General features: G+C 39.5%; 1 protein-coding gene across 1 annotated transcript in view; it reads right to left on the minus strand.

The window, feature by feature from the left end:
• The window catches only part of PAX3 (paired box 3), a 101095-nt gene that overhangs the window by 14466 nt on the left and 71552 nt on the right, over window positions 1-15077 (minus strand). The window contains exons 6-7 of the mRNA XM_070772998.1: window positions 8686-8851; window positions 7310-7524 (exon numbers count right to left, since the gene is read on the minus strand). Coding sequence (XP_070629099.1) covers window positions 7310-7524; window positions 8686-8851 — 381 coding nt within the window. The remainder of the gene's footprint in view (window positions 1-7309; window positions 7525-8685; window positions 8852-15077) is intronic.

Raw genomic sequence — 15077 nt, forward strand, 5'->3', positions numbered from 1 at the left:
CACCATGTCAATTACAGCCTGCCTTGATTCAACAAATGGATTAGCAGCAATGTTTTCACCACCAAGCAGGACATCTTGAAAACCTAATATGGCAAAATGGAAACCTGCAAATGGTCAGCGGCTACTCTGGTGTAGCTGAAATGGGCTTATTGATGAGCATAAACATCCTTGAGCCTTCATAAACATGTAAGGCTTCTGCACCTCATGAATTGCTTTAGAAATGAAACAGAAAGAGGCTGAAGCTTCAGAGAGGTTGCCACTTTCTCTCTCCAGGCTTTGTTTGACACCCAACCAATCTCTTTAATCAAAAGCACTCTTTTCCGTCCACAGATGAATCTCTGGAAATTGTAAAAAAAAAAAAAAAAAAAGAGAGAGAGAAAAGAAGTGCCTCTGTTGGGAAATGAGTTGGTCCAGGCCACCTGCTTGCCTGCTCCTTCATGATGATAAAGGTAAGTTGAGGGCAGAGGATCTGCAAACTTGTGTGTGAAATGGACAGAACAAATGGCCTGGCATCAAGTAGCTTCTGGATGTGTGCCCAAAATGTCCAGAAAAATAGCTCTCCTGAAACAGGAGCTGCCACGAGGGTAAGTCTTACTGCTTTCACATGCATCAACAGTACAAAAGAAGGTCAAGGAATTGCCATGCCACAGTGAAAGGGATATTCTTTCTATAGGAAACAGAAGAGTATCCATCACAAGCATTCTTAAGGTTGGTACCCCATTCACATAACAAACTGATCTGTAGTAAACCCTTACACCTTCGATGGACACAGATCCCTCATCTTGCCTTGCAGCTAAGGAATTTGAGATAATTAGGAACACTGTGGTCCAAGAAATGACAAGCAAAGTCAAAAGCAGTCTTGAGTTTGGTGTATACATATTAACACTTAAATGCATCTCCCTAATAAGTTTCAGGATTAACAAATGTTTGTCAAAAGAAACTGTGCTGAGCAATTGAAATCTGATTTGAAATGGAACCACGACAGTCTAATACATATATGCATGAAATGGAGAAGCTGCCTAACAGGCGTAGCTGACACCAAATATGCAATTTACATACATTACACACTAATAATCTCAATTTTAATATTATTCTTTAAAAGCAACTGGATGGGTGGTGAAGTTAAAGGGTTCCTTTTGTAAAATGTGAATAAGAACAAAAGTTGATTCTGGCGTCTTCTGCCATTAACCGCAATCTCATTAGTATAAAGATCTATCTGCTCTTTCTTGGGTCTGTTTCAGAGACAGCATCTCATCCCCACAAAGCTGTGATGATTCAACCAGACTTAACAGAGGTATGGTCCATAAACTTGATGAGATCTGCAGACCTACTCTTTGTTCCTGAGGTGCTGAGTGGTGAGCAAACATTCAAGCATGTTGAAGCCTGGTACACAAATCTTTATGAGAATTTTTTTTCTTTCCTCAGTAGATTACCCATGAAATAGGACAGGTGTACTGGTTATTCAATTACATCTTACCCAAGACCTGGACAAAATTTGCAGTGAGGTCTGTGAGCGTAGATCTTACCACGGGGATTTATTAATAACAGTTAAACGTTGTCTAAAACAAAACGTTTTTTGTAATTTAAGCCTATTTTCTTATTTTATCATTGGTTTCACTCATAAAACCAGAAACAAAAATCACTCCATCTGTTCTAAACATAAAATGTGTTCATAATAATCCAGATTTATACCAAATGTATTTTTTAAATATTGCTGAATTGAGAGAGTACTCAAAATTTATAGCCTCTGAGGTTGCAAAGAGGACTTCCTCTTTTTAAGGAAGAAAATGCTTAAAATGAACACAGCAAAGGCTCAGAAAGCTTCTTGGATATCAAATGGCTCCACAGGAAAAAAAAAATGTCAATGATATAAGAGTAAATGAATCAAAACCATATGGATCAAATTTTCCCTAAAATACACAGTTTGAAAAATTAAGGAGGAAAAGTGCTTGGCAAAATGTGTTTTAGGTTTTACCAAACCCAAAACATTTGAAGAATCATTTGCAATGGTTGATGAACTCTAAATGCAGCCAAGTTGGCCCATTTTTGCATACTACATAACAACAACCAAAAAAGCTTCCTAGAAACCTGTAACCCACTGATACTGTATTTCACTCAAGAAATCATTAGAAGCTGTCACCAAAAACTGTGGAGTTTTGTAGGATTTGGGTCGGGGGGGTTGAAATGATATAAGTTTGCTCATTTTATTGGCCTTGTTTTGGAGGTTTAGCTATGTGCATTTTGGAGGTGGGGGAGCAGTCAGGGTAGTATTTCTTGCAAAGGAAAGTTAATTAGAAGAACATGGGCCAAATGTTAATTAGTCTCACGTCTCGAGCATCTGGTTGTATTTCCTTGGCTCCATATTCCAGTCGGCGTTCCTTTTTCTCCACTGCACATGCAGGAAGGTGCTGGGAACATACCAGCTGGGTTTGGAGGGAAAATACATGGTCTCTATTTCCCTGTTTTCTTTCCGTGGTGTCCCCACACCAAGAACACACAACTTTTCAAAAGAGGGCGCTACTGCAGGGTATAGTGAGTTGAACGGTTTTCTTAAGGGGTGTTTTGTCATTTGTTATAAAAGCCTCATCTTCTAGAATGGTTACATAGAAATTCAGAAACAGCAGAAAATTTCAAGGAAATTATCCTATTCTCCTTCCACCCAACACTGAGAATCTCAAGATATCTTAACAAATTCAGCTCTGGAGGGAGTGTGAAGCCCAGTCATTCATCTGTGAAGCCTTTCCATTCTTCCTGCTGGAAAACCAAGTTGAATATCAGCGCTGGAGCCCATGGAAAACTTTCTACGACATCATGCCTCTTTGGCAAATTAAATGTGTAATTTGGTTTATTAAAGAACTAGTGAAACTGGAAGAGAGACTTCTCTGGCAGTCCAGTGGTAAAGAATCTGCCATCCAACGCAGGGAACGTGGGTTCGATCACTGTTCAGGGAACTAAGATCCTGCACCACGGGGCAACTGACACTGCAAGCTATAACCAGAGAAGCCTGCACGCCACAACTGGAGAATCCCATGCACTGAAACCAGTGAAGCCCACACACGGCAACTGGGAAAGCCTATGTGCCGTAATGAAGACCCAGCACAGCCAAAAAAACCTGAAAGAGACAGACCTGGCTTTTACCTCTGCCGGTGACTCTGACTGTGTTGCCCTGGCCTCAGCTTTTCCATAAATAAAATAGATACAGTTATGGAGTCCCTCAGAACAAACTACACTTGCCAACAATTCAGTAATGCACAGACACTTTAAGCAACTTGAGGAAGGATATGATCAATGTCTCTAAAAGTTTCCATCAGGATTCTGAGATTCAGAATGTCACACATGTTTGTCAATCTGTTGCTACTCTCATCTGACCAACTGGACAGTGACCTTTTCCTCAGTCCCTGCTTTACACCCATCCCTCCGAAAGCTGAGAATTTCTCTGAGGAAAGCACTAAGGGCATCTGAGAAACACCCTTTGACTCATGGCTCTGATGCCAAGCCTTAAAAGAATCTTTGTTTGAGGGAGCAGATAAATATGTTAGAGGCCTCAGAGGAAAATCAACTAAATCCCACACACAAACCATAAGGAATAATTTGCTTATCATAATGGTGTCTATTAATTCCATTAACTAGAAAGCTGATTTTACAATAGTTCACACACATTCTAACGCATGATTTCCAAGTCTGAAGGACAAATGATACATCAACATCAATGCCACTAGGAAAAATATCAAATAAGATGCACAAATAAAATGGCATCTACTAAAGAGATCTACAATGAACTGATCATAATGACTCAAAAAACTTTAGATCCAATTTCATTTAAATTAGTAGATAAGAAAAGACCTATGATGAAGTACAAAGGCAGGGAAAAGGCAAGATGGAAGCTTACATATTTTATGAAATAGTATATATATACTATCTCAATTATGTATGTATTTTTAAAGCATAACACCCAAGAAGAGCTGGAAGGTAAAATGCAAAAATATTAGCAGTGGCTACCTAGGGGAATTTTTTCCATACTCCAGAGAAAGGAAATCTTAAAAAAAAAAAATTTTTTCCCGCATTTTCTACAATAACCAAAAAGTACTTTTTATTACTAGGGGAAGTTAAAAGATTGATAAGAAAAATGCATAAAGCAAAAAAGCATTTAAAGAGTGCATTAGAAATGAGTGTTAATTAACCTAAATGCAAAAGTTTAGAAAACTAGATTCTATAAAATGATTTTAAAATATGAATAAAGTCCCCACCTTTATTTTTTTTTTAATCTGTCTTCTCTCCACCCAACTGGGTGCTGTAAGTAATGAGGTTCTAGACGAGGAGCCAGGAATTTTGTCTAGTCCCAGCTCTCTCACTATCAGCGATATGGCTACAAGTTCTCTGAGCCTCAGTTGATTTGTCTGCATATCAGACTTTCAGCCAGAGATAGGAAGTGCACGAGTTGGAGAAGAGGAGAAATGGCAGTTGTAGGATTAGTTTCTTTAAGATATTTTTTTTTTTTGGATGTGGACTATTTTTAGTGAATTTGTTACAATATTGCTTCTGTTTTGATTTTTTGGCCCTGAGGCATGTGGGATCTTAGCAACCAGGGATTAAACTCCCACCTCTTGCACTGGAAGGCAAAGTCTTAACCATTGCACCACCAGGGAAGTTCCCTATATTTAATATTATATGATCCAATATATTAATAAGCACTTCCCTATAACAAGCAAAAAGACTCGGCCATCACCATTCTTTACCCTTTTCTTTAGATAACAGGTAAACTAGCTGTTAAATGTGGACTCTTTTCTTCAATTTTCTTTACAATATTTTTTTTAAACTTTTTTTTGGCATATAATTGCGTTACAATGTTGTGTTAGTTTCTGCTGTACAACAAAGTGAATTGGCTCTATGGATACACATATCCCCTCCCTCTTGGACCTCTGGCCACACCCTGTGTCATGGCAGATCTAGTTCCGTGGCCAGGGATCAAACTCACACCCCCTAGCACTGGAAGGCAGAGTCTTAACCACTGGACTGCCAAGGAAATCCCTATGATATTTTTAATAAAGACAACCAAAACCAGTGGACACATCCCTCTTTGCTTAAATAGAGGCATTCCTGAGAAGCGGTCAGTCTCAAAGGCTATAGAAATCTAAGTCCTAATTCCCAATTCCCCTAATGCTCCTATTCCATCTATTTTGTAGATGCGTCTGGCAAGATGTTGATGCACTCAGCTATTTTTCTCCAATTTTGCCTAAGGAAATAAGGAGGAACTTCACATTATTCATCTCTCTTCTAACTCACTAGAGATGCTACAGTAACCAACACAAGTGGTGGTTTGAGGAGGAAATATATGGTAGAAATGCAAAATATTCTGGATATCCGCAATATAATAAGTAAGGAGTTAACATAATGTACAAGAGTATTGTAAAGAAACACAGAAGTTGCCTGAGGAATTTTCCATTGCTTGATAATGGAATCATTCCTGCCCTACTTACTGCCAACTCTAGAATCATAGCCAGTCTTCTTGAAATCAAGGACTAACAGTTTCAAAGTCAAGTGCTAGTACCTCCGCTTAAATAACACAGTATAATACATGTGTTATAACATAAAAGGGTAGACATCTATAATACAAGATACTAGCAGCTTCAGTGTCTTGAGAATACAGATTCGTGTCATTTTTATTGTACTCGACCACTGACAAATGCCAAGAGAATCCTGGGTCTCACCTTACAGAGTTAAGTTTACTTTTATGCAAACTCTCAACTGAATTATGTTCATAAAAAACTTTTCTGTGGCCTCAAACCACTTATGTTTTAAACTGCACAGGCAACAACTACTTCTGATGTTCCTTGTAAACTGTGGGAGAAGCTTCTATGCTCTAAATGCAGGCCTTTAAACATGAATCTATTAATATAAGTCCATGATTTTCATGCAAAACCACATTCACAAATGCCAGTACTTGGAAATGAAGTCTATTAAAGTCCTGTAGGAAGCATGTCCATTGTTTTCATGTTGCTATTTTGCAGCCAAGGTTTAAAGCCACCTCTTAGTTTTTATCCCAGGATGTGCTATAGGAATCTATGAAACTTAATTACATTTACTGTTACAAAAAAGGATTTATGAACTTTTGCCTTTAGGCAGAAATGTTTATTTCATTGCCTTTGCTATTCATTCTTTTCAACTGCAACAGCTTTGAACTTTTCAGCTGCTCAGAGTTATCACCGTTGTGCAGAGCCCAGGAACTCCACTCTCAAGACGCAAACCACAAGTTGAAGAAAACGAAGAAGGCAAAGATATATGAGTCCTTATTTTGGCCACCCTTTGCGCCATTAAAATCTCATTTTCTGCCTATTAGAATGCCCTCTTGGTGCTTAGGCAGTGGTGATAGCCAGTGATTAGTGTGTAATTGAGTATAATTGTCTTTTCACTTTTCATTTGTGTCATTCTGAGCTTCTCTCTGTTTTTCTAACCACCAAGAGGAAAAAGGGGGTTAAGAAAAGATAAAGCTGTTAAAACTCTCACTCTCAGCCCTGAAGAGATTCTTGATTGCAATTATAGATTGCAACCCCTTCGTGACACTTCTCCAAATTTAGCGGGCAGCTCTCCTCACCACCTGGGCCAAGTGCTCTCTAATAAAATCAAGTGATCTGTATTTAAACAACTGCTAATAATGTCAACCCCAGACAGATGCCACATGTAGGAAATTTAACCAACCCTCTGACATGCAATTATCAAGGCAATTTATTAATATAATCTCTCAAGAAAAGCTCATAGTCCAATGCAAATTAGAAAAACAATTACAACATTCAAATTTCTATATATTCCCAAGGAGCAGTAATTCTCCTAATTTTTGCATTTATAACTCATTTATCCCAGAGTTCTGCAGCCATCAGATGGGTCATTCTCCACACAACTTGTTAACCTTCTCTATGAAAATTATAGAAAAGCTGTGGTGTTTTTTTATTAAGCATTCTTGCTCACAACCCTATCAGCTGACCAAATACCATTTTAAAAAATATGTGTGAACTTCTTACCCAAAACCCAGAACTACTACATGTGGAGAAGATGACACCTTGACAACTAAGTATAAACAGAGAATCTCCCTGATTATGATAAAAGTCGCTTGAATTTTAAGTCTAAGCTCTAACTTTTGATACAGCCCGTAAGAAGGGTGGAGAGAAAGGAAACCAGAAAACTGAAATCATGTGGCTTGTATAAAGAATACATTATGGTTTAAATTTGGCAATTCATTATATGACTGCCTCGGGGAATTGACTATTTGGTTCTGGTATACAGCAACTCGTCTGTCTGGAAACACGGGACTGACCTGAGGTGAAAGGCCATTGCCAATGGCGGGGTTCATGGGGTTGGAGGGCCCGGATGGAGGCACAAAGCTGTCTGTATAGCTGGAAAATCCATGCCTGGTGCTGGGGAGGCAGTAGGCAGAGCTGCTGTCCGGGTTGGAAGGAAGAGTGCTTTGGTGTACAGTGCTTGGAGGAAGCGGCTGAGGTCTGTGGACGGTGCTGCTGGGGTCTGACACGGCTGCAAGGAAGAAGGTTATCGGCCATAAATCTCCTTTGAAGGCTGGCAGAGAAGGTTCAGTGCAAAAGTTCACAGTCACCGAGCCATCAGCATATCCACTGGTCAAGTAAATGTAAATTTCATACTGTACTTCTTGATATGTAAGTATAGAACCACTCCTAACAAATAGAGCCACATCTCTTCTGCACGTATGTTCAAGTACATAGTTTATTTATATACTTCCAAGGAACACTTAACCAGAACAGAAATTCAGAAATCACCTTAACAGTGAGAACAAACCTATATTAGTAGTGAATGTTACTAATCAACATAAAGATTAACCAGTGTAAGAACTGCATCTTAAATTTCTTTTTTTTTAACTGTTTTTTTTTTTTTACTTTACAATATTGTATTGGTTTTTAAATTTCTTATCAAATAAACTCCCAAAACATCTAAATATTAGTGTGAGAGTATAGTTTCAAATGCCCACAATGCTATCTTTTGTAATCCAAAATAATTTAGTCTTCCTATTTATCCCATTCACCTCTATGCACTAACATTTTGTTGCTGTTGCTAAGCTGTGTCTGACTCTTTGCAACCCTGTGGACCGTAGCCTGCCAGGCTCCTCTGTCCATGGGATTTCCCAGGCAAGAATACCAGAGTGGGTTGCCACTTCCTTCTCCAGGGGATCTTCCTGACCCAGGGATCGAACCCACGTCTCCTGCATGGCAGGCAGATTCTTTAGCACTGAGCCACCTGGGAAGCCCATGCTCTAACACAGAAGGACTCTATCAAAGTTTACCTACCCTCAATTCCTACCCCAGTGAGGAGCCATCAGAACTTCAGTTAATTGCAGACTGGAGTACAAACGTAGAGGTTTTAACAAAGGAAAAGCCAATTGCATGCTTATTTTGGGAGATTGCTTTGGTTCATTGTTTGATTTTGTTTTAAAATCCTGAAACAATATTATATTACAACACAGTTTAACTAGAGAGATTCAGACATGTCATAGAACAAACTATGTTTCTGAAAGGTGACAGGTATTTTCAGGACAACCTGATATAATGTAACAAACATACAGACAGCCACAGGGACATCACAGAAGATTTCACCATATAAAGTAAGCAGGGGGGAACAAGACTGGGGATTACATTTTAACCCCTTGACTGCTTTCCTCCATACCTTGTGGAATAGCTGTGGGCTGGTAAGAGGTCTCTGACAGCTGGTACGTTGGCAGGGTCGGCATGGCTGTGGGAGGGAATCCCCCCGGAATGAGATGGTTGAAAGCCATCAGTTGATTGGCCCCAGCCTGCTTCCTCCATCTTGCACGGCGGTTGCTAAACCAGACCTATGGATTTAATTTAAAATTTGAGAATTTCACTGATGAAATAATAGTACATTCTTAATGAATTTTTCATGCTAAAACAGATTAAAGGCCCCTTACTGACAGGACAAACAGACACAAGAGTCCTCTGCCTTCTGGCTTGTATTGTCAGGGAAGAAAGGAAAGTTAGATGTCAGGGGTCAGTAGAGGGACTCCAAGGGCTTTTCAAGGTCTGGCAAGAGCCCCCACATGAACTCTGGGGTGACTGTGGGGAGGGATGGCTGAGCAGAGGTGCCATCACCACTGGCACCCTCCCACCATCATGAACTACAGCACTTCAGGGAGGATCCGGGAGTCTCTATGGCCCCCACCATGACATGTGTCCTAATTTGGCCTTGCCTACTGCACTAACCCTTGTATTTCATAGTCTTATCAATGTGTCTGTATTTCTATGGACATTATGTGCACAGCTCCTAGAGAGTCTTTTAAATTGACCAGAAGGATAAGTGGAACGATTTTTTACCATCTCTTCCAAACTGTGAGACATTATACTGATCTTAATAGAAATAAATGTTGAAGAGGTACTTCAAAAAAGAAAGCATTTTATCTATGAAGATCCCTTACAAAATGAGTTTGTTTTATTATTTCTTTCCATAACAGCTGTAAGCACCTATCTTTTTATCAGAGGAAAAAAGAAGTAGATAAGATAGGATCCCTGAGCTCAAGGAGCTTACTGTCTTTTCTACAGGGAATTCACAGAGTGGTCAAGGTCACCAAACTAACTGCTCACTAGAGGTAGGAGTTCCATGTTTGGAAATGCAGAGAATCAGGAAAACTTTAGATGAGAGACAGAATGTCAACTCATTTTAAGTTTGGATGTGACTCCAAAAAGCGGTCAGTCCAGATGGAAGAGATGATGCAAGAGACCAGCATGCTTGAGAAAAGATGACTTGATTTCCCCACAGAACAAAGTTAACACTTAAACAACTTAATTGTAAATTTTAAGTCACAAAATTTTTAAAAGAGTGGAGAGAGCAATGTCTCCCTCCCTCCTTTCTTAAACAAGAAAGCCCAGTTTATAATGAATACTTTACCAAGGCATCTGCTTAAACTTTTGCTATTCACTCAAGCATCTGTCTGAAAAGGAGTCTGGTCTTCTCTAGCCATGCTGCAAGATACTGGTAAGGAAAGCTGTTTGAACTTCCTCAGAACACTAACATTTAATACTCCTTAAGTATCCCACAGGAAAAGAAGGTAAGTCAATATTTTCTCAAGTTGATACATAATTGAATTAGAGTTTTACTTAACTTAATAAATTGCCACCTGGGATAATAGAACCAAGAACGGCATTCAATTTCGGTTCTGGATCAATTGTGTTTTCTCACTGGAAGTCTAAGTGTCTGTTACCATGACTCCCAGAGGCATCAGGGCAAAAAAAAACTGTTTTCAGGGAAGTGCTTGGAACAAGCTGGTTAGTCACACCTGGCTCAAGTGAAGGGCCCTCACACTTATCTTGACCAACCCATGTATAGTGAATCTTCAGCTGCCTAGGCAGGGAGGAGAGTTGAATTTCCAAAAGTTATGATGTGACTTCACTCATTCAGACTTACTGTCACCAAACCTACTGGTGAGATTCATTATGAAGATCTCAGAAGCTTGCCCTTCTGACATTATCAGAGCGTGTCTCCAATCTCTCTGTGCCAACTTCCTGCTGTAACCTTTAGATAAGTAAACCAAATTTGATTTATCCAGTGGGTGGGCTCTGCCTGGTTACTCCATCAATCCCAACCTACTTTTGATTTATGTTCATGATAACTCCTCCATAACCCAATTTTTAAAATCAAAAATGTCTTCATTCAGATAATAAATTAGAAGGAACATCATGACTTTCTACAATTCCCTTCAAAAGATTAAACCCAAAAGGCTAGGTGTACAAGGCCGTTTGGTTTTGTTTCATTTTTCCACAATGATACAAGTAAACACTGATGACATGGAATAAACCCACCAGGAGGTGGATTTGTAAGTTCTTATATTTACCATACAGTATATATTATAACTACCACAAAAGACGAGGAGTAGTTGGAAAGCAAATCTTTACTGAAAAACAAACCTTTAACAGGAGGTCTAAGAGTTTCCCAAAGGAATGAATTTAAAAGTTGTTTAAATTCAGGCTAAATAAATCCAGAGGGCTATTTCTGAGAGAACCAGGGCTTCTTGAGGGCTGAACTGCCTGTCTCTGGCCAGTTAACCAGAGTTTTCTATCATCTTGCCCCTGGCAGCCTCTGCATCTCCAAGAAGCAGCTGAAACTGCCAGAAGCAGCACTAAAGTTGCAAAATACACTGAAGTTGCAAACTTGGAAATGGTCCTTGCCTTCTTTAGGCTTTGAAACTCATAAAACACACATCTATTTTTAATAGGAAAAAGGTGCCCTTGAAATCACCTTCATTTTAAGTACCCAAGCCAAGCACAATGATTCTAGGGTGCTGTTATTACCCCATCTGTGACTGAAAGACATTCCCCTGGCACTCAGAAGTCCTACCTAACTCTTCCAATATTCTATCACCTAATTCCTAACAGACAATCAAAGAATAATCTACTGAATGACACGTGTAAGTGCATAAGACTGAATAAAATCACTTAAAATGGGTGGAAAGTGAAAGTGCGAGTCACTCAGTCATGTCTGACTCTTTGCAACCCCATGGACTATAGATCACCAGGGTGCTCTGTCCATGGAATTCTCCAGGCAAGAATACTGGAGTGGGTTGCCATTCCCTTCTCCAGGGGATCTTCCCAACCCTGGGATCAAATCTAGGTCTCTGGCATTGCAGGGAGATTCTTTACCACCTGAGCCACCAGGGAAGTCCCAAAATCGATAGAAGGTATTTATGATTTGGTTTTTACAGTGTCTAGAAACTTTTCTTTGTTTTGAAAAGAGTAACAATAGCAACAATCTGGCCTTTGAGGTTCTAGAGGAGAATATGAGTATTCCACCAATGTCTTAGCCAGTAGGGCAGAAAGAACAAGTTTACAAAGTCAGCTTGTAGTTGCTGTTGTTCAGTCAGTAAGTCATGTCTGACTCTTTGTGACCCCATGGACTGTAGCCTGCCAGGCTCCTGTCCTTCACTATCTCCCAGGGTTTGCTCAAATTTCTGTCCATTGAGTTGGTGATGCTATCTAACAATCTCATCCTCTGCTGCCCCCTTCTCCTTTTGCCTTCAGTCTTTTCCATCTCAGAGTCTGCTACCTTCCTGTTAAATGTCACTTTACAATCTCTAATTCAGTGTGATTTCACTCTCCCCAGCATCACCTGGCCTTCCAATCACATTTTGCATAGTAAGGAAGTAGGGCACGAGGCACATATCAGTGGATAACTGCTATCAGACACAGTTGTTTATAATTGCCTATGCAATATCACACAACATCAGAACCTTCCCTGGCAGCAAGTTTTTATTTCGTTTGATGAACTGCAGCCCGGTTCAATTTCACCTGCTCCCTAAATCTTTCCCTGCTTGTATGTCTCTCTTCATGCTTTTGGAAATGATCTTCAGGTCCATTCTGGAGTAACATAACATCCGATGATTTTTTGAAGCAAAATTGAAATTGATTGAAAGATCCCTATTATATCACAATAACTAAGGGGAAAAGATAATCACAAAAGAATAGGTTTTTATAAATTTTCCTCTTCCTGAATAAAATAAGTGACCAATTTGGTCTCAGCAATAAAAGCTGGACAAAAACTCAGTATTTTAAAAAATACAGTCATACTTTACATTCACATGGGAGCGATGCAGGCAAGAGTTGAATCCCAGCTTTTCCTGTCTCTCACTACCTCTGTAACCTTGAAAAATTTGCTTAACATATGTGGGCCTCTGTTTTCTCATCTACTAAATGGGAGAAATAAAAAACCCCTTCACAGGATTAAATGAGACAACATAATTAAATGAGACAATACAAACAAAGCTTATAAAAGAATACTATAAAAAAAAGTGTGTTCAGTAAATGTTAGTTATTAAGTAAAAATGTCACATTGAGAAATCCAAGAATTAAAGCCTTTGTTTTCTGAGTTCTGTCTATAGCCAAAGCCTTTCATGCCCCTGAGCAAGCAGGAAAGTGCCCAAATAACACCTCAAATAATTGAAAGCCAGTCTGGCTTGAACGGAGGCTTAGGTCCAAATTGTTTCCAAGTTTCATGGATTAGTGCTAATTGTCCCATGGTGTAAGCCTAATTTTGCTCTCAATAAATTACTGGTTCACATTTTTGGTGTGGTCCTCAAAAGCAATCTAACCTACATTATTCCAGATGGGTTATTTCAAATACAGTTTGAAAAATGGGAAGAGAGTGTAATCGTTAACCCTTAGAATTTACAACAAGATTACAAAATGTTTCATTAACTACCAGAGCTGATACTAAAGTGTCAATTACAGTACTTTCCAAGTAGGTAAATTCAGGACAATCTGCTTGTTCCCTGGAACTTCTTACTCACTCCACTCGGCCAGCCCTCCTACCACGGCTGCTACCCAGCCTTGATCATCGTGTAGAGAGCAGGTTGGGGAGAGGACGGGCCCGGCTGACAAGAAGAAATGCCATGCTGCCGTGAATATCACACATGAAGGCATACACAACTTTATACATCACAAGAGCAAACTGCAGCAGAGAATGGCAGGATGACCACATTTTTGCTTCATTATGGAGTTCAGGACCAAATATTTCATACCTATCTTAACTTCTGAACTACAAAGATCTGTTAGATGGTTTTAAACCATCATTGGACGTCCATGAGAATCCCAAATTATCAATGTTAGAAGGGTCCTGAGAGATCGTGCATCTTAGGGGCTTTTAATTAATGAAATGATCAAGGGGTGGTGATTTGTAAGAATATGAGGGAAGCTAGTGGCCCTCTCCCTACCTCACACTTGTGTGCACACACACACAGGCAAAAGCAGAACATCTGTGTACAAATGTCAAGTTTCCCAGGTCTCCTGAAATCCATTCATGATTATCCTAGTCATTCATGGACCCAGCCTAAGGCCATCTGATCTAAATCCCATATTTTAAAAATAAAATTAGAAAAAATGAAGCCCAGTAGGATTAGAGCAAAATTAAGTGACTTGCTTGACAAAACCCTTTGGGTAAAGCTGAGACCAAAACCCACATCTTCTGACTCCTAGTTAAATCCTTTTTTTCACAAGCAGCTTCCTTTCCTGTCTTCCATTACCTGGGTTGCAAGAATACTTGCCTGCTTCATACAGTTCTTGGATGGAATATTTACTAAAACGTCTACACATCATAAGTGTTTGCAAGTCATTCCTTACAAAATTGTAGTTTTTGCCATTATTTGCATAACAACAGCTACCAGGGAGGTGAATTAAGCAAATTAGATCTTTGCTGTACAGTAATTCTTATATTGTGTACTCAGATTCAGCCCTGATAAATATAACATAGTTATTGTTCAAACAAATTTTTTCAAATACTGACAAAGTTCTACGTTATTAAAGCTTTAATCATCTTTATCCACAAGAGCTTAGAGATTTTCTTCCATGGAGGGAGGGGAATGTAGACACATTTGGGCTTTTTTTTTTTTTTTTTGGTTTGGTGTTGGGTTTTCCCAGGTGCCCCAAATTAAACTAACACACTCTCTGGCTATCACTCAAACTGAACTGACGCTGCTACTGCTTTCCCAGATCCTTCTAAAAACTAAAGGATTTTGTTCTGGCATTTTAATCAGTGATTAACTACTCCCTTCTTTTTCCTGCTGGGTTAAGTAAAAGATCCATATGCCGGGTGTTGTAGGGAATTTGTTAGGCTGTAGATCATAGCTGTGGTGCAAGACATGATGCGTCTCAAGGGAACTAATGAAGCCATAAGGAATGTAAAGAGTCACCGGGTTAAAGCCACATTAGGACAGCTGTTAGGTTAATGAGGGCCCTGCTTTGGAGAGGAGGTCACTGTACAGAAAAATATGAACCACTCTTTATTGGTTTGATCCCTTGTCCTCTGGAAGTTAATGGGCCATTCTTACTCTCCTCCACATTTCCTGAACCAGATGCGAGTGCCCGGCGCTATACAAGCTGCACGCGGTTGGGATGAATTCTGTCTCCACGTACTTGTCTTTGGCGAATGCAACAAGGAGGCAGAGGAACAGGGAACACTCTTCTCAGTTTTCCATCACTCTCTTTGTTTGATTTCTTTAAATCCAATGTTTGTTTTTTGACTCTGAGTTCAGAACTGATCTCCAGTCTATCTTAAGG

The sequence above is a fragment of the Bos indicus genome, chromosome 2 (genome assembly GCF_029378745.1).
Source record: "Bos indicus isolate NIAB-ARS_2022 breed Sahiwal x Tharparkar chromosome 2, NIAB-ARS_B.indTharparkar_mat_pri_1.0, whole genome shotgun sequence".
NCBI classification, from domain to species: Eukaryota; Metazoa; Chordata; class Mammalia; order Artiodactyla; family Bovidae; genus Bos; species Bos indicus.